At 42.6% G+C, this 23927-nt stretch overlaps 1 protein-coding gene across 1 annotated transcript in view; it reads right to left on the reverse strand.

Moving 5' to 3' along the window:
• Positions 1-2731, reverse strand: part of HMCN1 (hemicentin 1) — a 203689-nt gene extending 200958 nt beyond the window's left edge. The window contains exon 1 of the mRNA XM_035537930.2: positions 2398-2731. Within this exon, the coding sequence (XP_035393823.1) occupies positions 2398-2671 (274 nt within the window). The 5' untranslated portion in view covers positions 2672-2731. The remainder of the gene's footprint in view (positions 1-2397) is intronic.
• Positions 2732-23927: the final 21196 nt, after the last annotated feature.

A 23927-nucleotide genomic window follows, 5' to 3' on the forward strand; every position in this document is an offset into this window, starting at 1 on the left:
GACCAATGGAGTTACATTTGTAATTACCCATCAACAAACAGCGTGTCTGGATCAGGATAGCCTTGTACAAACCAGAAGCTCCATGGAGCTGAGGTTCGGCTGCATGTTGTGCTCCTCCTAGTGTCCCATTCGCCTCTGGGCCACGCTACCTCACAGAAACATCAAGAAAGCTTGTCTGCGGGACAGCTGTGTACAAAGCTTTTTTCTGAAGAAGCAAAAAAGAAATCATCCAGTTGTGCAAATAAGCAGACAACTTGGAGGGAAAAAAAAGAAATCTCGTGCTCATCAGTTTAGTTGAGCTGTCATCAGACAGAACCACACTAGGTAAGTGAATTGGACACTGAAATACAAGCCAAGCAACTTCAGTTTTAAATTTTTATTTTATATTTTTTAAAAAGATTTTTCTGAAAATTTACTTCCTCTAGGTTCATAGAAGGTGTTAGTTAAGGAGCTGGTCACAACACTATTTCCTTCATTTTCTTTTGAAGAATCTAGATTTGGTCATCAGTAGATGTAAGATAACAGATTATCAGCAGCTACGTCCATAAAGTTCAAGACACCTGCCTGTGCTGTGTCCTACTAACTCTAAGAAAGACATACAGAAATAATTTTCAGAAGTCAAGACAAAGTAAAGTTTAAACTTAAGCACCTTTCAAACGACATTAAGACCTAACAAGCCACCCGTGACAGTGAGAAGCATGGCCCCCCAGCTGCATGAGGAAGCTGGACTTCCCTAACAGGAGACACCAATGCAGATCGCTGACAAGAACTGTCTTTCTCTTCACTCAGCTCCACGCAGACCAAAGTTTCAGCTACTCTGCTGGATGCAATCTGCCGAGGAAAGGGATCTCCTGGGGAAAGAGAGCAAACGGGGCAGGAGAACAAGGAGCCTGCAAGGGGAAGAGACGTGAAGCAAGGAGAGGAAGTGGCAGCAAGGGATGCAGGGAGCAAGGTCGTGGTGGCACAGGAAAGTGTGGTTACAGGGCTCTGGCTGTAACAGACACAAAGACCCAGAGAGCCAGTGGAAGCAAGGGGGTCAGGGAAGAAAGGAATACAATGGAGAAACCAGCCAAAGGGAAGACCAAATGAGGAAACAAACACACGTGGGATGAGGAGAAAAAAAAAAGAAAAAAAAAAGCAGTGACTGAAACAAGGGATTTGAAGCTGACCTGTGATGAGAGCTAAGCACTGGAAGTATCAGTGACACCAAGGCTGCAAGTTTTTTTCTACACAAACGCACAAGAGTTGAGAAGAAAGGACCATGCAAATAGGCTCACAAACTAAAACCACATCACACAAGGCCATCTTCTGGCTCTCAGAGTTGGTGCAGATATCCAAGCCCTCTGAAAAAGCGGGTTATCAACCCTCACAATGAACCACTTCAGTGAGCAGAAACAGAAGATGTAAAGAGTAAATGTAAAGTGAAAATGTAAATATAAAGATGTAAAATCATGGAGAGAAAAAACAAAACCACCCCAACCACCATGGTGGTCTTCTGCCCCATCCCAAGGAGAAAGAGCTCCAGGGAGAACTGCTAGCTTGGCTTTCCAGCACGGCAGAAAAGAGTTCTGGGTGCGACTGCCACAAATCCTCTCCCCTCTTGCTCGCATCTTTGGTATGGCATGCTTTACGTTCCACACAGGTTTGTCTCATAACAAAAACACAGAAGTAGAAGAAAAAGATGTGACATCAAAGGTGAAAATAGTAAGATACGTAAATGGATGTTTTTCTGATACAACAAAGACAGGCTCTTCATTAAAAGAGAGAGAACCTATGCAAGCTCATGGATAACAAAACAGAAAAAAAAGAAAGTTTTTCCCTAGTTTTCCAAGCAATTTGATTAAGATATTGGTAACAATGGCAAGCAAATGCTTTGCAGGCAGAAGTGTCCACGGCTGGGGAGAAACAGGAGGGGTGCCTGGTTTTGTTCGATGACATTCCTGCAAAAAACAAACTCTTAAGCACCGACCTCGGGAATACCCCGTAGAATCCCATAGAAACTAGCACCAGAAAGGCTACTTTCAGGGGCCTTTACGCCCCATCCTCCTCTGATTTCTTTTCGTAAGAAAAAGCAGGCGTTTGCGGCGCCGGGTAGCGCAGGCATCACCGGGCTGGGGCATCCTGTTCTGGTTTCCCCTTGCAGTCGCCACCAGGGCTGTGACAAGGAGGGAGGCAGCCGGCCGGGGAGAAGGAGAGCAACGGGAAACAGCTGCGGCGGGGAGACAAAGGTGGGCCCGCGGGCGCTGTGCGAGGGACGAGGGGCAGGGGGCCCGCAGGAGGCGCCCGGCCGCGTCCCGGGGGCGGCTGAGAGGAGCCCCCCGGCGGCCGCCCCGCTCCCGGCTCCCCGCTCCGGGGCGCCGCGTCCCTCCCTCAGCGGGGCCCGGGACGAGCCCTCACCTGGGTCGTGGAAGGGCACCAGGGCGAAGTTGTACAGCGGCCTCTTGGGTCGCTTCAGCGACGTCTCCAGGATCTTCGACGCCCCTTCGATGACTTGCACCAAGTCGTCGTACATGGAGCCGGTGACATCGAACACGAAGGTCAAGGTGGAGGCTCCCTCGGGAACCGCCTCGGCGCCGGGCTCGGGCTTAGCGCGGGGGCAGAGGGCGAGCAGCAGCAGCGGCAGCAGCAGGAGGGAGCCCGGCCCCGCCGCCCGCGCCCCGCCGAGAGCCATGTTCCGCCGCCCGCCCGGCTCCCCTCAGCGCGGAGCGCAGGAAACGCCGCGGCTTTTGTCTGCGCGCCGCCGCGGCCCCGCTCCGCCTTTCTTATCGGGCAGGGCCGGGGCTGGGGCTGGGGCTGGGGCCGGGACCGGGGCAGCGCCGCCCCGAGGGAGAAGGCAGAGCCCCGGCCATGCCGCGGGCTGCGGGAGCTGCCGCGCCGCAGGGAGCCCCGGCTGCGGCGCCGCCCGGCCCCGCCTCCCTCAGCCCAGGGCCTCCGCGCGGGGCGACCGCCGGCGGCAGAGGCTGAGGGGCCGGGACCGCGCCGGCACCTGCCGGGGAGGGGAGGAGAGGGGAGCACCGGGGCGCTGGGCACCTCGGGCCGCTCCTCCTGCGCCGCCACCTCTCGCTTCTACAAGCGCTACCTGAAAGGTGCGGGCCGGAGCCCCGGTCCCTCCCAGACCGACTCTTCCCCTGCTCCTGTGAAGCGGTGCTGAGGTCCCTGCTGAAGGGGACAGAGAAGCTGCAGGCACCGTTTGCCTGCAGCCCGGAGAGCAGGCAGCAAGGGAAAGCAAGCGGGCGGCGCGGTGCTTCCCGCCTGCTCTGCAGCCCACAGGCAGCATGCTCGATTTAAGGCCAGGTTTTTCAGAGATGCTTAGCTGCGTCCCAGCAGGCACATAAATACCCCTTGAAAATCTGATCCTAAGTGCCTTGAATACCTCTTGAAAATCTGATCCAACCCAGTGCCGCCTGAAAGTGGAGTGGGGCTGAGGCGAGGTGGCCACAGCCCCGCTCAGTGCTGGGGTCCCGGCCTTACCACCCACCGGTGGAGGCCATCACGCTCCCAGGTGAGCGGCGTCACCTGGTTGTAGTTGCCAAACGGGAGGAAAATCACATCCTTGGTTTTTGGTGGGATGAGGCAAGCGGGTTCTTGTCAGCTGCGTTTGATGCGGCTGGGAAGGTTGGGCGATGCAGCAGAATCTGCCTCATTAGCAGAATCTGCTTCTACGCATCTTGAAATTGGTGCTAAAACTGCGCGCTCAAACCATCATATTGTGACTGGAAAATTAATCACGTTGAAACATTGCTTATCCTAATCAAGTTATAAGTCTGGAATTGAATTATAAAAAACAGATGTTTACATTCTTTCTCCCCTTCAGCACTGATGTCATGAGAAGGAAGCACATAACCAGAGCTGTGCAACGCATTCGCCATAAAACCCCAAACCATGGAAAACTTGCCTCATCTGTAACTTTCCTACCAGAAAACTCGGACCAGGTTTGTCAAAATATTCACAAATCTTGTAAGTAGAGACACATTCAAGCCATAAAGTAGGAATATGTATTTTGAACACCCTGGAGACTGGAAGCACTTGGATTTAAGGATTTTGTTTAGTCCTTTGTGAAGATGAATTCCTGTTACATTTTTCCTGACAAAGAAAGCTCTCATGTTCTTTCTGTCTTAAATTATTTCTCATTTAAATGTAAACAAGCTAGAACAAACCAAGGCAGTGTCCCTATGAAAAAAGCAACTCTTTGACACATTGTGCCGCTTCTCAAAAAATGTCATTTAATGCAGGTTTTAAGGTACAACATAAAGAATAATAAATCTTACTTTGTAACAGTGGGAACTGATATTTATTTTGGTTGCCTAACACTTTCCACTATAAAATATTCTTGTAGCTTGGAAGCTCTAACACTATTATTCACAGCAGACCTTTGAAATTTGCAGGAAGAAAGCCCTGTAGCAAGAGAAATGATTTTTTTTTCCTTCTCCAACAAAATTATTTTCATAGTTTGCCAAAGAATCATCTATTGAAAAAAATCACCATGCTCCTCTGTAGAGCTGTGACAGTGTGGCAGAGCCACGGCTGAGCGGGGGCCAGGCCCGTGCCCCTGGTGCAGCGAGACCCTGCTGCAGCCTGGCTCTGTTGAGCATGACTGCCCTGTTCCTCCCGCCTGCACTTACATCACTCTGAGTGTGAACAAAGCGTTACCCACCTGGACTGATAGGTGGCTATATAATTGCCATGAATGGCTGTAAATTGTTAGGAGAAGTGGAATAAAGAGTTAAGCGATTTAACTCCTTTCTTCCTAGCTTGTCTCAAATATAAAAAGTATAACATTTGTACACTGTGGGGAAAATATACTGGGAAGGAAATAAAGTACATTTCACCCTTTGGGCCTTTGTCTTAATCTGCTCCATTTTGTAATATGCAGCTAAAATATGTTACTGTCTAATGGCTGCTAACAAAGACGGAGTTGCTGGTTTCAGTCCAGTTCACAGTAAACAACCGTCCACTTCAAAAACTGAAGTTTCCATCTGAACGAGAATATCAGAATGATTGTTTTTAAAGCTGGTGCTACTCTCTAATTACAGAGCAAACTGCTGATACCAAAACAGATTCTCCTCCTTGGATCCCATGGACCACTCTCAGCAGGCTGCGCCTACGGAGCTCTTTCTCACGACACCTCTTTGCTGGTCAGCAGACTCTGCACGTAGACCAGATACTCTGAGCTGTTTTGTCACAGACATTTGACAAAAGTTCCTCTGCAACTCCACGCACATTAAAAAGTTTTACTCCCACTCCTCCTCCAAGTCGTCCCGCTCCCCCACCCCGTTTTTTTATTTTATTTTTGCTTTGTTTGGACTTCACTAATTGTTGTGGAAAAGGACGGGATCTTTGCTGTTTGTTTTGGGTATCTCGCTTTGGCTATCTCCGTGAGAAGTATATGTATTGTATAGCAAGAGCTCTCCAGTTCATAGACGGTGTTTTCTCAGCCAGTTTTTAGTCCTGTCTTTCTATTTTATGTATATTCACACTCCAGTCTTGCACATGAGAAGTGTAACTTCGTACTTGTCAAAGACATTCACTACTCCAAAACTGAAAACAATGTTTTAGGTCTCAAATTCTGAGCTTTGAAGTAGCGTGTAGGCAGTACTTCATTTGGGAGGGACAAGGTTAACATGCCATCCTAGAAGAAGAAAAGGAGTTAGCAGGTATGCCAAGGAGCCTGAAACCAGGTAAAGCTGCTGCTAATAGCTCTGCAACAAAAGATAAACAAGGAGCAGAAAAGAGGAAGGACAGACAGGTGAACCTGTGGTTATATTTGGCAACATCTTCACATTTATGTACAAAGAACCTAGCACTGCTTTTGGGGGGAGATTTTGTTGTGTGAATGCCATTACAGGATCAGGGTTCAAACTCAGAAGTGATTAAATGAACACTGACCCTGAATAAACACTGACCACTGAATAAATACTTACAAATTTTGTAAGCCACACGGCTGGCCTCATATGAAGACTATGCTTTTAGCACTCATGTTGTCTTTCCTCTGGGTGACCAAGGCATTTTGTCTGACAGTTAAAGGCTCTTCTCCAGACGGAACAAGACAGCATTTATACCCAACAACCCTGATGCTTTATTGTTTTAGTCACAGTAGATTCACATCTTCCTGTAAGATGCATTACATTCGCCAGCAATACAAAGCCTGCCACAATATAAAAATGGCATTTGTGTAATTTTGTTTGACTTCTGGCTTCTGAATATTCAGAGGGATCATATATTGTAGGTTTTCTTAAAAAAAAAAAAAAAAAAAAAGAAAAAGAAAAAAAAAGTGACTAGAAACCACCTGCTTTTGTCAAGAAAACAAACCCTGGGATTCTAGAAGGATCACCTCTCTGTAGGAATTGATGCCTTTGAATGGACTATTAGATAATTCCAGAGTTTGAAAAACTGCAATTTTCTAACCTCCACTTTTCCAAAAGGTTTGTCTGAATGTGAAATCAAGCTACAGGCTGTATTCCCTACTCCTACCCTGCAGGTATCAACAGAAAAAGAGAAATTTGATCCAGAACTGTATTTTGAACTGTTCACACATACATATGGCTACATCCGGTATCTTACAGTTACTGCTGCCTTTTAAAACTGAACCTGTATTCAGCAACATTGGAATTTTTCATGGCTTGGACAATTAACACTTTAAGCAACTTCAGAGCAGACAGGTGAATGCTAGCAATCCTATGCATTCTGCAAACATTTCTAGACGGTAGCAAAAATCAGATTTTTAAGATGCTGTTTTATATTGTAAAGAAACTAGAGGCCACATAGAGATAATCTTTTGCCATTTTCAATCTCCTTTCTCTGCTCCACAGAAGTTTGCTCAAATGTCAGTTTGATTCACAACTCAACACATTTCAAAATATCACATAGTAGTGAAAAAGAGCTACACACAAGCAGTAAGTAGCCATAGCAACTGGAGTAGTTTGTTTAATAAACCGTGTGCTTCAGCCAAAGGGTCGTTTCACACTTCTAGAGCACTGAATTCTCTCTCATCTGCAAAATGAAATCACTTTCCTTTTGGTTATAAAACATTTGTTCTATAAAACAGGTCATCCTGTGATCAAGACATAGAAGTGAGGGGCCAAAAGTTTTGTCTCTGGCTTGCTGCTTTTATTAATATGAAAATGTATCAAGAGTAGGACCAAGCTAGGACCTGCTGTGCTACTTCCTTGGAAAAGAAAAAAGAGTAAATAAAATGAAGGATGGAGAAACAGATTAATCAAATATGGGGCCTGTACCTAGCGGGCAAGGCAGTCTTGATCTACTTATCGATCTTTACTTCCTGCACTACAGCCTAAGCACTTATGAGCACAAAGTACAAATGCATAACTAATCAACCTGTCCTTATAAAATCTGTAACTTTGAACTGTTAAGTTCCCATCTTACAAATGAGGAGCGAAAGCAGAGAAGGACTAATTGGCTTGCTGAAGGCCACGCAGGAGATCTGTAGCAGAAATAGTGAGCAAAGAGCTTTAAATTTCACATAAGAGCATTTTTCTCCTTCCTCTGTTCCCCAAGATTCCTTGGCACTAAAAGAGAATTATGCATCTCTTTCTCCCCTGAATATTTGCAGGAAGGGAAACACCAGCAAATACAAAACACACGTTATTTGCTGTAGAGAGAGCCTTGAAAGTGCAAATACTCTGTGTTTCAGTAATTTTTTTCCTATTGCAAAGTTGCATCAGTTTTGCTAGTATCTTTTAAAAAGTATTATAGCTTAGTTTCTACCACCAAATAATAAACTTTTTCTTGTCATTTACAAGACATGTTGTTGGCATTCCCTTGACTAAAAAGAACCCGTTCTCACAACCACTTCTGTTTTATAATTGCAGGCTAAATGTTGTCAGGTATAGAGTCATCTACACTGTGTCTGAAGAGCTACTAGGGAATATACTTCCTATATTCGAGATCAGATCAGTATCATGAGTGGCAGCTGGGCCTCAGCTGACTGCTAAGGAAGGGAGCTGGAGGTGACGGGTTCAGAGACAGCAGGTACTGGCACTAAGCCTGGTGACTGCTGCCCGTACGGCGAGTCCTGCGCAACTGTATGCATGACCACTGCTTCACATGCGGATCTCTTCCCTTCTAAGTTTCTGAGTTGGGATTTCAGAAAGGATTTCAAAACTGCTGCCTGAAGGTCCTATTTGAAACAACCTTTCCAGCAATATAGGCACTAGGTTTCCGTACAGAACTACGGGATTGTTGCTCTGCAGCTGTAAGAGAAAGCAGAGACCACCACATGAGAGGTATGCAATATAATTCTGTACAGATGCCTGTGTCAATGAGAAGAATCACCTTCCAAGTCACTCATTTCATTCCCCCAGGAAATGCCCATGTGTGTACATTAAGTCACACTCACAAACCTTCCATTAGCTCACATGCGTAGAAAGCTGACGCGATGGAACCAGCTAGAGGTGATCTTGTTACAACACTTCAACTGCTTTCACCACTCAAGTAATTGCCTGCTAGATGCAGGAATTTTCACAGAACTTCTACAGTACTATTATAAAGGTTGGTTTTTTTTTTTGTTTTGTTTTGTTTTTTAAATCACTGAAAGTTAGTTTATCCTCAAGAATTTCAAGTCAGGATTTTCAAAAGAGTTTACAAACAATTAGGCAAACACATTGTATTACGAAAATAACAGTAACAAGTTCAGATTGAGCTTCAAGAACACCATCTCCCTCTACTGGTAAATCAGAATGAAATGTTTCAAACCTGGATTACAGAAAAGTATACACTTTTATTCTTATTTTTAATAAAGATAGAGAATAATATATGATTTTTTTCATAGTTAAGGTTGAAATCAACCTTAAATTATAAGCAGAATTTCCCACAAACACACAGGAACAAATGTTTTGTACATAGCAGTTACGCTGGTCTCTTGCACAGGAAGAGTTTTCTAGAGAATTAGTTGGACAGACTGATTCTAGTGATAAGAGAATTCAAAGAGTGTACTTTTTACATTTTAGGAAAAAAAAGAAAAGATTTTTTAGAGCATACTTTTTCAAAACTGGACCAGAAATGATACATTTAATTAATTTGACCAGAGCAAATCTAGCAGTTATGAGTTTTATGTTGTCTTATTAATACTTTTGGGTTAATTACAGTGGACTTCTGAAATTCTGAAAAAATACAAAATTTCCATTACACTATAGTCTATAGCGTGCAAACAGCGACTATCAGTATGAAGAACTATTCTTGATTATCTTAATATTATAAGCAATTCATACACATTGAAAAATAATATCTTAGATGAGGTATTTTATGCAGTCCTAATACTTTATGCAATGTGGCAATATAGCTCTGCAATCTCTTATCTGTCAGACAAGCAGCAATACATCCTGGTTGACAACTAAAATAAGCTCCTGAAAGAAGAGGAAATTATTTCAGGTATCATCATCCCGTGTTACAAAGGGCAGCTGCATGGCCACTTTGGTCTATGGACCATTTTGGAGTCACTGATAGATAGTTAAATAACGGATAACATCAAAAAACATCCTATTCCTCTCATACCAGGAGCTATCCTATGGAATGTAGTTTGCAGTCTTGCAGCCCATGAGCTTAATTACTGCACCTCGTGCCTCTGAATGGTCTTCTATTCTTAATTTCTAAGAGGAGCTAATTAGCATACAGCATCATATTAACACTTGCTGGCAGAAAGGCCTCCCAGTTCACAGAGCTGCCCTGTAGGTGTATTCTAACAAAGCTGTACTGAAAGAGAGACAGTGTTCCTTGAGCATAAATTATGAAATAAAACTACTCCCTTAAACAACAAATGAGTTTGGGAATTCATGTCATTTGCTTAACAAAGACAACAAGAAAATAAATGTTTAGTTCTCCAGAGTTTATAGAATCATTATCATACCATAGAACGGTTTGGGTTGGAAGAGATGTTAAAGACAATCTTGTTCCAATCCCTCTGCCATAGGCAGGGACGCCACCCACTGGATCAGGCTGCCCAAGGCCTCATCCAATGTGGCCTTGAACACCTCCAGGGATGGGGCATCCACAGCCTCTCTGGGCAGCCTGTGCCAGTGCCTCACCACCCTCTGAGTGAAGAATTTCCTCCTAACCTCTAATCTAAATCTCCCTTCTTTTAGTTTAAAGCCTATCCCCCTTGTCCTATCATCATCTGCCCAAGCTGAAAGTCGCTCTCCATCTTTTTTATAAGCCCCCTTTAAGTACTGAAAAGCTGCAATGAGGTCACCACAAAGCCTCCTCTTCTCCTGAGTGAACATCCCCAGCTCTCTCAGCCTTTCTTCCTAGGAGGGCTGCTCCATGCTGGCTGTCTCAGATCACCTCCTCATTCTGCATGAGCTTTGACATTGCTTCCAGGAGGACCTGTTCCATGATCTTTCCAGGCACAGAGGTAAGGCTCGCTGGTCTGTAGTTCCCCAGGTCTTCCTTTCTACAATTTTAAAAATAGAAGTGATGTTTCCTTTTTTCCAGACACCAAGGGCTTTACCTGACTGCGAAGTATATACTTTGCTCCACTTAAGCTTATCAAGAATGTATTTTGCTTAGAAAAAAAGTCCAAGTTTCCTGCATCTGTCTATGCAGGATAAGCCTATGATGAAAGCTGTGTGGCATTTCTCCCACCACCTATCCTCATCCCCATGAAAGCGTTACAAGAATTAGCTCACAGTTCCGATCTCAATTTATTTTATTTTTGTATAGACTTGGCTGATTTAAGTATTTCTCACATTATTAAATATCCTGCTTTAAATTTCTCCACCAAGACAGCACTAACTAACATCAGGCATGTGAAGTGTGTTTTCCTGGCATTTGAAGAAACCAGGTTCACCCAGTTTATAAGTTCATCATTTTTTAGTGTTTTTTTAGTCTGTAGTTTCAGACTTTACATTTAAGCCCATAAAGACCAATGTGCCCTTTAAAATCCTGCCAGACTATAAGTTAGCACCTCACCAATAGTTACCAAATATAACTTTCCAAAACCTCTAAATAGCCAGAGAGCTAGTTTTACTACCAAGATGGACTATATTCTCCACAGTCACACATTATTGGCGTAACGGAGATATTCTTAACATTTGGAATGTTTTTCACAGCACTTCTCTCCTTATAGTCTGGTGCTCCTTCTACTGAGAAATGGGAGACTTCTGTCAGGCAGATCATTTCGGAGATGACATATAAGAATTTTATCCACAATAAGAATAAAAAGCCTTTCATAGAAAAGGGGATAAAAAAGCTTCCCCTTATACAATAGAGTTGTTACACAAAAGTGGCAGAGATAATTCATCGTTTATCATCAAGTTACTTGGCAGTTTCCATTACAACCCTGTTTCCGGGCCTCCACATTTTTGTTCAACGAATGGCCTGGTCCAAAACTTTCCATATAAAACATCCACTTTGAGCTTAATTTTGTCGCTGCTCAACCAAAACAGCTTGGGCATTTCCGAGAGCACTCACTGCTCTAGAAAAGACCATCTCTGTTCTTTCCTGAGGAGATTCAAGAAGCAGACCCGGGCAGAGCAGGGCGCAGTGGGCCACGTGGCAGCCACAGCACAAGGAGCTGCTGGTACCAGGTGGGAAGAGCGTAACGTCCCGCACCAGCACAGGGACAGATTCCACTCTGCTCGCAGCTGCTCTTTGGTCACTGAGGAGCGGACACCAGACGAGCCTGGCCCACACCCCATGAGGGATGCTGAGGTAAACATGGGGCGAGGCACTCAGCCCAGCGCTGACAGCACCATCCAGAGCGTGGTGGGACATCTGAGCACACAGCTCTTCAACTCACCTCCTTGAATCCACTGAGCAAGCTGAGCAGCCAGGTCCCTGTTATTAGGATTATTATTTATTTTCCCTTGTCAGATGAAAAACTTCAATTTTAATATTTCCTACAAGTCTCTGTATATGCCACTAGCCAGGTACTTTGGTGTCTCCAACCACAAATATGTCCCGCCACTCAGAGTTTCACTTCTTCAGGCACTACAAGAAGCAGGAGAAATATCTGGTTGAACAAAAAAGCCATGTACAGCCCTCCAGCTACAAAAGCTGGAGACCACAAGCCACAGGTTTCCCTATATACAACCCATTTTCTGACATATTTTCAGGTATCATTTCATGTTCTTGATTGTTCATGCACTACAGCTACAGTACAGTACAGGTACAGTATTTTTACTGGGGTGCTACAACATATATACACAACTGTCCTTGTTAGATCCATGCTATTTCAGTTTTCAAGAGCCATTTAAAGCAAGCGTTCCAGCAAAAGTTAAACTAACTACACTTAAACTAAAAACCATGCTATTTCTCCTGGCTAGTTTATCAAATCTGATTCAATTAGTTGAAATATATATCCATTATGGGCAACAGATTCAAACAAAAAAAAAAAAGGGCATCTAATTTAATATGAATAATCAATGACATATTGAAGGTCAGACTACATTATTTAGTAGCAACTTAACAGTCTCCTACTCTGATTTAAAAAAAAATAGTTTTTACCCATACGCAACTGTAGAATAATCTAGTGTTTTTTCACAACACAATTCTTTGAACAAGCAAGGACAGAAAAGAAAGCAGGGCATCACATACTGTGTTTAGTAACTAAACATGTAAAAAGCAATCAAGCACGGCATTGCTAGTCAGTCGAGGGAAGTGATTGTCCTGCTCTGCACTGGTGCGGCCTCACCTCGAGTACTGTGTGCAGTTCTGGGCACCACAGTACAAAAAGGATGTGAAACTATTGGAGAGTGTCCAGAGAAGGGCTACAACGATGGTGAAGGGCCTAGGGGGGAAGATGTATGAGGAGTGGCTGAGGTCACTGGGCCTGTTCAGCCTGGAAAATAGGAGGCTGAGGGGAGACCTCATCGCGGCCTACAGCTTCCTCACAAGGGGGAGTGGAGGGGCAGGCACCGATCTTTTCTTTTTAGTGACCGGTGATAGGACCCAAGGGAATGGTATCGAGCTGCAACAGGGGGGGGGTTCAGGCTGGATATCAGAAAAAGGTTCTTCACCGAGAGGGTGGTCGTACACTGGAACAGGCTCCCCAGGGACACAGTCATGGCACCAAGCCTGTTAGAGTTTAAGAAGGGTTTGGACTGTGCTCTCAGTCATATTATGGTCTGAACTTTTGGGTAGACCTGTGTGGTGCCAGGAGTTGGACTTGGTGATCCTTGTGGGTCCCTTCCAATTTGGGATATTCTATCACTCTATGATTCTGTGTAAAGCCATAAAACCTGTCAGTATGAGAAAGCGTTTTGCTGGTGGTGTTTTGTTTTTCCTCTTTTTGCCACTCCAGAGATAAGGACGCAAAAGTCTGTCCCACTGTGGGACTGGTAGTCCTTCAGAGAGACTATGGGAAGGATTTGGAGAGAGGGGAGGTGGTATTGCCTTGGTAAGAACTGAAAGAGTGGGCCTCACGTAAAGCTCCCTCAGAATGAGGGTTGCTTAGCTGCCACACCCTGCCTTTGGGTTCCAGCCATAGCCACTCGCAAGGATGCTGCGTGTGGGAGCGAGGAGCCAAATTTCTCAGAGCAGCCAAGAGCTGTCATGGGTCAGCTCTTCCCTCCATTTCTTCTACTTTCCACATGCTTTGCCAGCTCCTGCGTCTGACAGGACTGAACTCCGACCTGGTGCCCCTAAAAAGCTCTGTCCGTACAGCGCTTCCATGCTAACTAAAAGCAGAAGTTATCTGAGGAGTTATAAACTGATTTCTGATGGCAAGATTTCAGGCTCATATACTGGGACTCAATAAAATCTAATTGCTTGCACAAATACCCACAAACGCAGCTGGACTTCTACACAACCCTTGCAGGCTCTTTGGCTTTACCTTACAAAAAGCGTACCACAGCCAGGTGGCTTGTCTGCAACCACAGCGGGCATAAAATGAGGTCCTGCATGGGTACTGGGATGCCTCTGCAGCAGCATGGCAAATGAAACCACAAGACAGCAGCAGAGAAAGCAGCAGCAACACTTTTAATACAGTTGCTGGATCCCTCAGCTGCTATCATAGCATGGCAGTGGTTCCTGTCACTGCTTCAAGACCATGGTTTAAGATAAGATTTGAAGGTGCCATGTCACAGGCTCAACTTCTCTTATGAAGACTAACTTGCGAGAGAGAAATTTGGTTTGTAGCCAAAACACAGCGGCATGTGAGAGAAGCAAGCCCGTTCTACTCTAGCTCAGCAGAGCATCAAGTCATTTGGTCATTGCCTGTGGTTTGTCTCTGGTCCAAATGAGTTAGCTGTGTTTTCTCCTTATTTTGTATAACTTCATGACAAGCCCTTTCTAAAGAACCCCAGCAGATCTTTATAAGTTTGCATCATGAATAACTAACATTGGCTGAGCTGGAGAACTAATTGTTCCTGCAATGACAGCTGCTGGCCTATACCCAAGAAATTTTTCTGAGTGCTTGTAAGCAAATTACCATGGCTACACTTGGAAAGACAAATTCATATTTAAATGCTCCTTTCTTGCCACATGTCTCTCAGGTAAGATTTACCTACTGGCTTCAAGTTCCTAGGACTAAGCATCTGAAAACCAAAGATTGTCTGCTATGCAGAAAGGGTTCAGAAATAATCCTGATCACAGCTAAATAGAAATCATAACTCATCACTGGCCTGGACTGATGCTCACTGAGATGAATGGGCTTCTTCTATTTGCTTTTCAGCCATCTTCGGATCAGACCGTTGCCTTTTATACAGCCAGCGTGATCATAATCAGAATAAGCTGCGACTCAGTGTGAGGGAGTGCATGAGTCTACCTGGCAGATTAGATGTAGCCAGCTAAACTTCTTCATGTCTCCTAACCACGTACTGAATTTCCACCACGAGATTTTCTGAATCCATTGACTGACCACCTCTCGGTGCAGAACCTTTCCCTAACACCCAGCCTGACACTCCTGTCACAGCTCCATGCCATTCCCTCGGGTCCTGTTGCTGGCCCCAGAGAGAAAGTTCTGCCAAAGAAGAAGAAACGCTCACACAACAATGCACAGGAATGCAAACAGCATCCTCATATTCATTTTAATCTCATTTAGAAACAAGACAGAGAACTGAATCCCTACTAGATGTGCACATTGTGTCTGGAGACTCCAAATGTCAAGCTCTAGAAATATCAGTGACATTTTTCAGCAAAAAGTTCAGCTGAGCTTCCAGGCAGTGCCATTTCATTGCACACTGAGTGCTATGGCAATCCAGTGCTTATGAACTGCACTGCCTTGTCCTTTAAACACAAGAATTTCTTCCTGTTCGCAGGTGTGCAACAGGCACCAACACTGCAGTGCATCTTTTGGTGCTCAGTAGAAATGACCACAGCAAAGGCTGATGTGAAATGATATTCTGCCTTTGAAGACAGAGCCTCTCTCTTACGGCTGCTGTTTTCTTGCCCCTAAAAGGCACCCTTTAAAGACTAGCAAAGATCAGTACAAGGCGATCTTGAACAAAAGCCTACCAGCACAAATAAGGTATTCCATATGACACAGACAGAGATAAAAGCCTAGGTCTATCTGAAAATATTGTCTTTTATGGCATCCTCCATGGGCATTTAGTGACAAAATAAAAATCCAAGTGTCACAATAATGGCTTCTAAATCCTACTAGTGGTAAGTGACCTATGCCACCAAACAGAAAGTCAAAAGGAGGTTGCTTCATGTGATATGGTGGGTATTTTTATTTTCTTACAAGGGTGAATGACCTGCCAACTCTGTACACTCTTGTACAGTGACATGGCTTGCCATTAAGCAAAGTGGTATTGCCCTACCTGAACTCTTTCCTATCCTGATCTCTGCAGAACAGGCACGTGATGGCAGATTTTGTCCCTAACACCAGCTTCCTTGCAGACAGAGTTCTCTATGCACAGCTTCACACACACCAACCTAGAAATAACCTCTGCTCCAGCATCCTCTCAGCATGAATGCATGCATCTGTGCCCACCTGCTGCAGCCACATAGACACCCTAAGGGAATTAATGTGAAACAGGGTTAGCTATGTTGGTGACAATTTCTGTACAGATGAGTTCTCATTTTGTGCAAAATTTTTCACTCAGGACCCACTGTGAAAAGTGAATTCATTGATATACTTTATAAACAGCTTAAGTATTGTCTTTTACTGGATCCAATATGCTTACAAACAGCTTTTCTAATTACCAGCTCAAACTTAAACACAGGATCTTTTCTTTGTGCATGTCATCCTAGAGATAAGGGCTCGCAAGTCTCACAGCATCTCAGTTAGACTCTGCTGTTTTAGGGTAATCAGCAGATGTGAAACTAATTGGCCCTGCACTGCAGCATAGCCTGAAAATTTGGCTTTGCTGCACAGAGTGGTGTAGAGCTTTAGCACATCTCTTCTCACTTACACTGGACACCACATTTTTGTCACTCAGACGAATCCTGGAACTGAGTCTCAGAAGAGCCTGGCAGACGACCATCTTTCACATGTATGCACGTCTTTAAGGATTCACAAAGGCTATCTAGCGAAGTCAGGAGGCAACCGTAAAATGTGCAGCTTGACTTCTGAAGTGTTCAAATTACAGGAAATTGATGATGCTTATAACTCGAGAAGGCTGCACGTTTTACACTGCTAGCCACAAGGTGGAGGCCTTTACAACAGATTAATCCAAAAAGTAAGGGCTGCTGGGAATACGCACACCTGCTTATCCAAGATTGGGTTGTTAGCACCTGTATGTACAAGCTATTTCTGCTGCATCGCCGCCGTCAGAGGTTAGCATAGGGAAATGCTGCATCTGGCGCTGCTTTCTGCATTTAAGAATCACTTGCAGTACGCAAAGCATGCAAGAACGGCACTTTCCTGCCAAGTGTCACATTAAAAAGGACATCCACTGTAACTAAGAGTGATCATAACCATGGAGGAGAAACATTTCTTTTGTGTTCAGAAACATACCTGTGTAGCTGCAATCCACTTATTCTTTTTGATAAAGTTCCTTAACCTACGATTGGTGTCTTGGGGCTGAAAGACTTGCTTTTGAAAATATGCATTTATATACTATTTTGTAGGTTCTTATACCTATTCTTTTCCCTTAATTAAAATATGAACAGGGAAGGGTGTAAATTAACATGAAACAGAACTGTTAGCCAGAAACGCCTGTTTCCAAAACAGATACTTCTTGTGACTTTGAAAAAAAAAATACATAAACCTATGTTTTTCCAGCAGTAAAACAGAGATTATGCTTTTACTTTGCTGCTTTACAGATTATTTTGAAGAAGCTTTACTTTCTCTTTCACGGATTAACAATTATTAATATTGCTATTTCCTTTGCCCACTCTTAAATAGAAACAATAGGACATACAGCAAGATGTCCCCTCTCTCTGTCCAAACTTCCTTTCTTCTGCTCCCCTTGAAGTCTCTAGGGTAGTATCACCTGCCTACGAGCAGAACAAGTTTTGTGGAAGGTATTATGATTTTACTGTTCGTAATCAAAAACTGGCAAAAATATTCAGTATAACTACCAGACAGTTATGAATTTGACCATGCCTGTTTACAGAAACCTAACAGGAAGACCAGCATTACAAAATATGGAAGCAATATTAGCAACGTTGTATAGAAAAATATAAATTTAACACTTATGGAAGACACTAGACTGGCACGCATGCCCCTCTTGATCCTACAGCAGAGATTAGCACAGCCCCTTCAGGCCCCACCAGCAGCTCATATTGGTGATTCCTGACTCCTTGGGACGGGTGGAAGGGCTAAGTAAGCAGCTAGATGCCTGGTGTTTGGGTTCTGAGTTGTTATCCTCACAGATCTAGAGAGAATCTGAGGAAACTCTACCCAAGTCTTTGCTTGGGGTAGAAGCTGTAGAGATGCATTTGAATTTTGACCAGGTTTGCACACGATTGCAGAATGTAGAAAACAAATGAGATCCCACGGAACTCTACCAGAAACTGCCTTGGTCACTGCCTCGATGATCATCAAACGCTGTCAGTAAGCCGACCTGTTAGTTCATCTAATATTCCACCTCTTTATTCCACCAAGTGCAGGTTTTCTCAATCACAATGCCACGTGACATTAACTCAGCCAGTTCCATCATTCAACCAAAAACAGACACATTGCTTGTTCAACAAAACCTACCTTCCGTGAAAACCTACTGATGGGCACTGAATATATTTTTAGCCTCTAATTCTTTGTTGAGAGAGTCTTAAGTAACTGTCCTATGACTTTTACCAGAACTGACACCAAGCAAACAGTCCCTTAACTTTCTGGGTCACCTTTTTACCCTTTTTAAATATTGAAAGGATACTGACAAACCTCCAAACTGTTAATAACCTTCCCATTTTCTTTGGGTTTTGTTAAACAATAACACCAACAGCTCTGAGGATTTTAAAAAGGCAGTTGGTGAAATTAAAAGCAGCAGAGCTGGACTCTGAATTGTTTGGATTTGCTCCGCGTTTTTGCCTATATTCCCAGTTACATTGTATTTTGATATTAGTAAAGAGCTCTACATGAAATGCAAAAATTGCATTTGATACATTGTGTTTAATTTTTTGCTCTGACAGTGAAGCAACTGTAATTTCACTAACTGGAATTATAAATAATCTGTAGGCAGGAAGTAGCAGGCCATGGGTTGAACCGCAAGCTCTAGTATTAAGTATATTCATGCAGCGGGAATTAATATTTTTTCCCAGAGTTTTGAAAAAAATACAGGGCTAAGGATCTTTGTGGCAGTCTGATTAAATACATGAAATTAGTAAAAATAATGTTTACTATGCAGTGGTCTACAAATAGGCTTTCAAAATATGCAACTACTACAAGCTGAATGTAAAGGGCTATGAAATATACACTGTGTGTAAAACACAGGGGGCATTATTATGCTACAAACTCTAGATGCTGTGGATTCTTCATTGCCATCTACTGGCATTTCAGTCATTTTATCCAAAAAGGCAATCTCCTGCCCATGACCCATTCTTTCGAGAACAACCCACTGTTCTTCATGAGTATACCCCACCATGACCTGGTGTTATTTAACATGCCCGGCCATACTGAGCAAGCACTCACATAGTTACCAAATCTCATTATATTTTATAACCAGTCCCAGATTTCAGATTTAGCTGATCGTATAAGAGTCAGAACTTTCATAAATAAAAAAGTCAAAATTGTGAAGACCACCCAGCCCAAGAATATCTGTGTGGCTCCAAAAAAGGCCAGTCCTACATAAGCATCCCCCACAACCCAGCTAATCACAGTTTTTAAAACAATTTTAACATTTGCATCTTTCACAAGTTTCTTGAATACTTAAAAATGATAAATCATGGACGTAAATGCAACTGCTCCCCCTCTGAGACACAGTCCTTCCCAGTCATCTCGAAAGCACCTGCAGCAAAGAGTATGCTCATTTGTTCTTTTTTTTTTTTTTCCCCAGCAGATGAATCAAAGGCTGAAATTTCTATTTTTTTAAATCAGGCCAAACATGCTCATAAACAGTAGTCACAAGATTCTAAAGTTCCACATTTAAAATCTTGCACTAGAACTATAATAATACACACTTAATTGACAGAAAATCTCTTGTATTATTAAAACACACAAACACTTCCATAATGCTGAGTATTGTGATAAAAATAACTGCAAGAAACAGTTACTCAACTCCTTACGGAAGCAGTTTTGGATTTATGTCTTGTGTTAACTTAGCTTAAGTATTTTTCAGCACAGAGTATTCATTTTTATGAATCAGCTTAGCTTTCACTGACCTCCAAATAAGCGCATCCGCAGACCTTGAGAGGGATATGAAAATGGTATTTTCACTTTAAGAATGACTTGAAAACAAGATATCCATAGGAAAAGCAAGGCATTGCCAGCTTTTTTTTTTTTTTTTTACATTAACATCTCTAATTATCTTTTCTACTTCACTACAGCATTATTGTAACAATTGCAAAGGATCAGACTCTTAACAGAGGTTGCATTAGATCTATGTTCATAAATGCACAAGGCTTACCTGTGCTACTTGCTCTAGAAAGCAGGGATTATCTCATGACTGTTTCCCTAGCAAGCAGAAAAGGAATGCATAAATTCAGCTTAGCTCCAGACGGGCATGTTTTGCATCAAAAACCAAACACTGTATATGGCTAAAGTTGAGGCATAGCCTTCATAAAGTACTCAATGACTGACTGATCTGGAATATCTCAATTTTGTGGATGCCTCTACAGAAACAGCTTGAAAGACACTAAAGCTGTCTGAAACAGAGCAAGCCAACGAGCAATCTGCTTATGCGTGTTGCCTAGGCTGAATATACCCCGCTGAGAAAGGACTTCAGTTTCCAGTGCTGCCTTTTGACATTTTACAAAATAAGATGTGTTGATGCTGCATAGTTTTTGGATTCATGAGCTCACTTGTGGGTTTTGTACATCTGCTCCCATGTACAATGTCTTCTTTTCTTACATAAATACTATTAAAAAATAAGCAGGGAAATTGTTAATAAGGAAATGATGGATGGCCATAGACGAAGCTGCTTGTACCAGTAGGCTGGTGGTCTGCTGCACTGGGTAGAGTATTATTTTCTTGAATGCTGAGTGTATACATTTAATAATCCAAAGGCAAACCTTACTGTGCAAGAGCCTGCCTTATAGCAGCAGCAAGGCACATGTTTCCACACATCTAATTCACTTTTCTTTAGAAGTAGTTTTATCTATGACATACTCTTGTGTTCTAAACACAGCTTTCTCAATATCTGCTTTCATACACACTCCACATATTGAAATCAGAAACTGATGAAGCCAGGAGCTTTAATACATACAAAGCTTAGGGTTTCTTTTAATCAAAGGAGCAAAAGACTGCTTAATACTAGATGGAAGCATAAAGGAGAAGGAACACAGATGATAAACATGTCTTGGAGGCCAGATGTATGGTAAACTACAAGTTGCTTAACTGAGGTTGAGTTAGATCTTGCAAAATAAAACAAAAATGGGAAGTTAAAAGTTTTAAAATAAAAATCCATAAAAATAAACACATTACAATATTTGTTAGAGGAAATACAAACCTGTTCTATCACTGCTTCTTAACCAGTGGTCCAGTGATCCCCAGGATATCAGCAATTAGTCTCAAAGCAACTACACAGGAAAACAACCTATCAAGCACATTCCTACATTGTAAGCAAATGAACAAGTAAAAGGGAGGTAAAGAGGGGAACAAATGGAACCACTGATGTTAATTGTTAGTTGATCGTAAATGCAAAAAACCTGCATGAACTGCATTCATGTTTGTTTTTTGTTGCCTGTTTCCCCCAAAAGGCTAAGTAGTTCCTTTTAAAATTGTGAGAGTTTCTTTCTACTGTGTAACAAGAATGGAATTGAGGTTATGTTATAGAGATATAGCCCCCAAACATAAATTAATATTTTGCCTCAGTTAGCAATAAAGATATTGAATGTATTAATCTGAAACAAGATGTCCATGAACTGATAACGTGATGCAATGAACAAAGAAAAAAGCAAACCCAACCTTTGGCACATCAAAAGCTTCCCGTTAAAACCATGCAAGCACTAGTACCGTTGTACTGACACTGTGAGACTTCATTTGTGTGTAATTTTATCATCCAAACTCACAAAACATGAAAGCAAGTGCAGAAGGTGACTTCAAGAAAGATCACAAAAGGAGTCAGCTTATTTACATTGGAAAAATTAGTAGGGAGCCAACCAGCTGGTCCCAGTTTAATACAAGGGGGTACTAAACATGACTCTAAGATGGTCATTCAGTGGACTTCTTAGCTCTGCAGATAACCTGTGGCATAATGTTTTAAAAGCTTATGTTCCAACTTGTAAGACATAATTGATCTGAAAAGTCCACAGCTTGCTCTAGCATATTGCCAGATGCAGAAATACTGGACTGAAAGATAAAAAAAATTCTTTAGCATATGGGACAATAAGAATACCAACAGGTATTGAAGGGTGTTAAAAAAAGATCCATCTAAAAAGAGTCTTGGCAAGGCCAAGGTATGTTTCTGCCTAAAACATCAATGGACATTTGATTTCTTTGTGAATCAGCAGTTACGGCTACCAAAACATCCATGCCTCAGAATCATCCCTTGTGAAGTTCCTTTCAAAGGGGACCTATGTACCCTGAACAAGAGATGTGTCAGGTCTCACATCATGGAAACATGGACTGGAAGGAAAGGCATGCAAACAACTCAAAACTGTAGTATCCAACCATTTCATCAAAAGAAGAATTTTTACAGCATAGTTGTAAATAGCATACCAATGTACCTGAGAGACCAGAAGGAGGAATCCTCCCACTCACTCAGAATCAGTATTAGGAGACCACATTCAGATGAGAAAGCTTTCCTTGCGTAGACACTGTGACATTTAAAGAAAAAAAAAAAAGTTTATTTTTCCCCCTTCATTCTCCTTTGCTAGGTTCTGCCAGTTACAACATTTAAGGCATTTTCAACTTTAAAGCAAGAAGCACAAACTCTTCTCACTATGAGTTTATCAGCTTAAACACAAAGGGCACAGAGTAAAACAGCATCCCCTGGTTTAAAAGAAAGGATATCTTTTTATTCTCAAGAGACTTCAGTAGAAAAAAAAATTATGCCAGGGATTACCTGAAAAAAATAAATATCCTGGCAAGAGCAATGCCCTGCCATATGACTTAAGCATCACTGGGATTAGATATTAAATATGAATAATTGCAACCATACAACTTTCCTCTTTATCTCCCTTATGCAACACAAATCTAAATAAATCTGAAAACAGTGACTCATACCCATCTACTGTGCACTAAACCTGATGGTATGTAACCCCATTGTTCAGACTTTAATAATTCCATTCAGAGCTACCTTTTGTTCCTCTGCTTTGTCAGTCAACCCACTTTAATACCCATAGAGGCTGTTAAATCTATAAAGCTTCTGAATTTTTGCAGGGCTCATCTTGTTACAAAAGCTTATTACACAACGTAGCAGTTCTTTTCATGGTGCACACTGATTAAGAGTGGATACACTGCTGCTCTGTCAAAGCAGGAGCACCACACTGCTCTAGCCAAAGGATGTGTTTAAGGTAACAAGGTACATGGTCACCAGCCCCGCTGCTACTCGCATGTTTCGCTGTAGTCAGCCTCTGCATATCATGTACTTTTGTAATTTTGGTTGCTTAAGGAAGATTCCTTTCTCTGCAAAGCAAAGCATATGATTTAATGTTAACGTTCTCAATCGACATAGACATTTTTTTGGTGAGGACAGGCCTAAAAACTGATCCAGAACTGTAAAAACAAGTGGCCTTTTCTGTTAAAATAAAAGTTTATTTTGCAAAGCAGGTCCCAGGACAGGCTACAGGACAATGGCTGCAATTCCAGATTTCTGCATACTGTTCTCAGCCCCAGACCTTGAGCAAGATATTTAGCCCCTTCATGTCCCAGGTTCTTTATTGCTTTGCTGAGGATAACAAAAGCAACTTAAAATTTTAATTAGTATTTTCAAGGTATCTCAAAAACCAAGTCTACATCTCTGAGTAAATGGCAATGAAGCAATTCAACAATGAGTTTCCAGTTGTCATATTCCCTTGAACAGAACCCATGGCACATGAGAGGTCGAAACTACTGGGTTTGTTCAGCTCCAGGAGGAGAAGTCTAAGGGCAGATGCCTACAACCACCTTATGAAAAAGCGTGGAGGAGACAGAGCCAGCCTTGGAAGTGCACTGTGAAACTGCAAGAGGCAACAGACAAGTTGGAATGTGGGAAATCCCAGTCACATGCAAACAAAATCTTTTTTCACAATGAAGTCACTTTTCCACAAAATGGCACAGGCCCAGAGTGTGTGAAAGCCCCTTTACTGGAGACAATCACACCTGGGCTGGATGAGGCCTTGAGTAAGCAGATCTAATTTGACCCAGATCTAATTGTACCTGCTTCAAGCAGAAGGTTGGACCCAGATGGCTTCCAGAGGTCCCTTCCAGTCTAAACTGTTCAGTGATACAATTATTCTGTGATGACAATTATTTCTTTACTCTTAGGAACCAAATAATATTCCAGGAACCA

Source organism: Cygnus atratus, chromosome 8, assembly GCF_013377495.2.
Source record: "Cygnus atratus isolate AKBS03 ecotype Queensland, Australia chromosome 8, CAtr_DNAZoo_HiC_assembly, whole genome shotgun sequence".
In the NCBI taxonomy this organism is placed as follows: domain Eukaryota; kingdom Metazoa; phylum Chordata; class Aves; order Anseriformes; family Anatidae; genus Cygnus; species Cygnus atratus.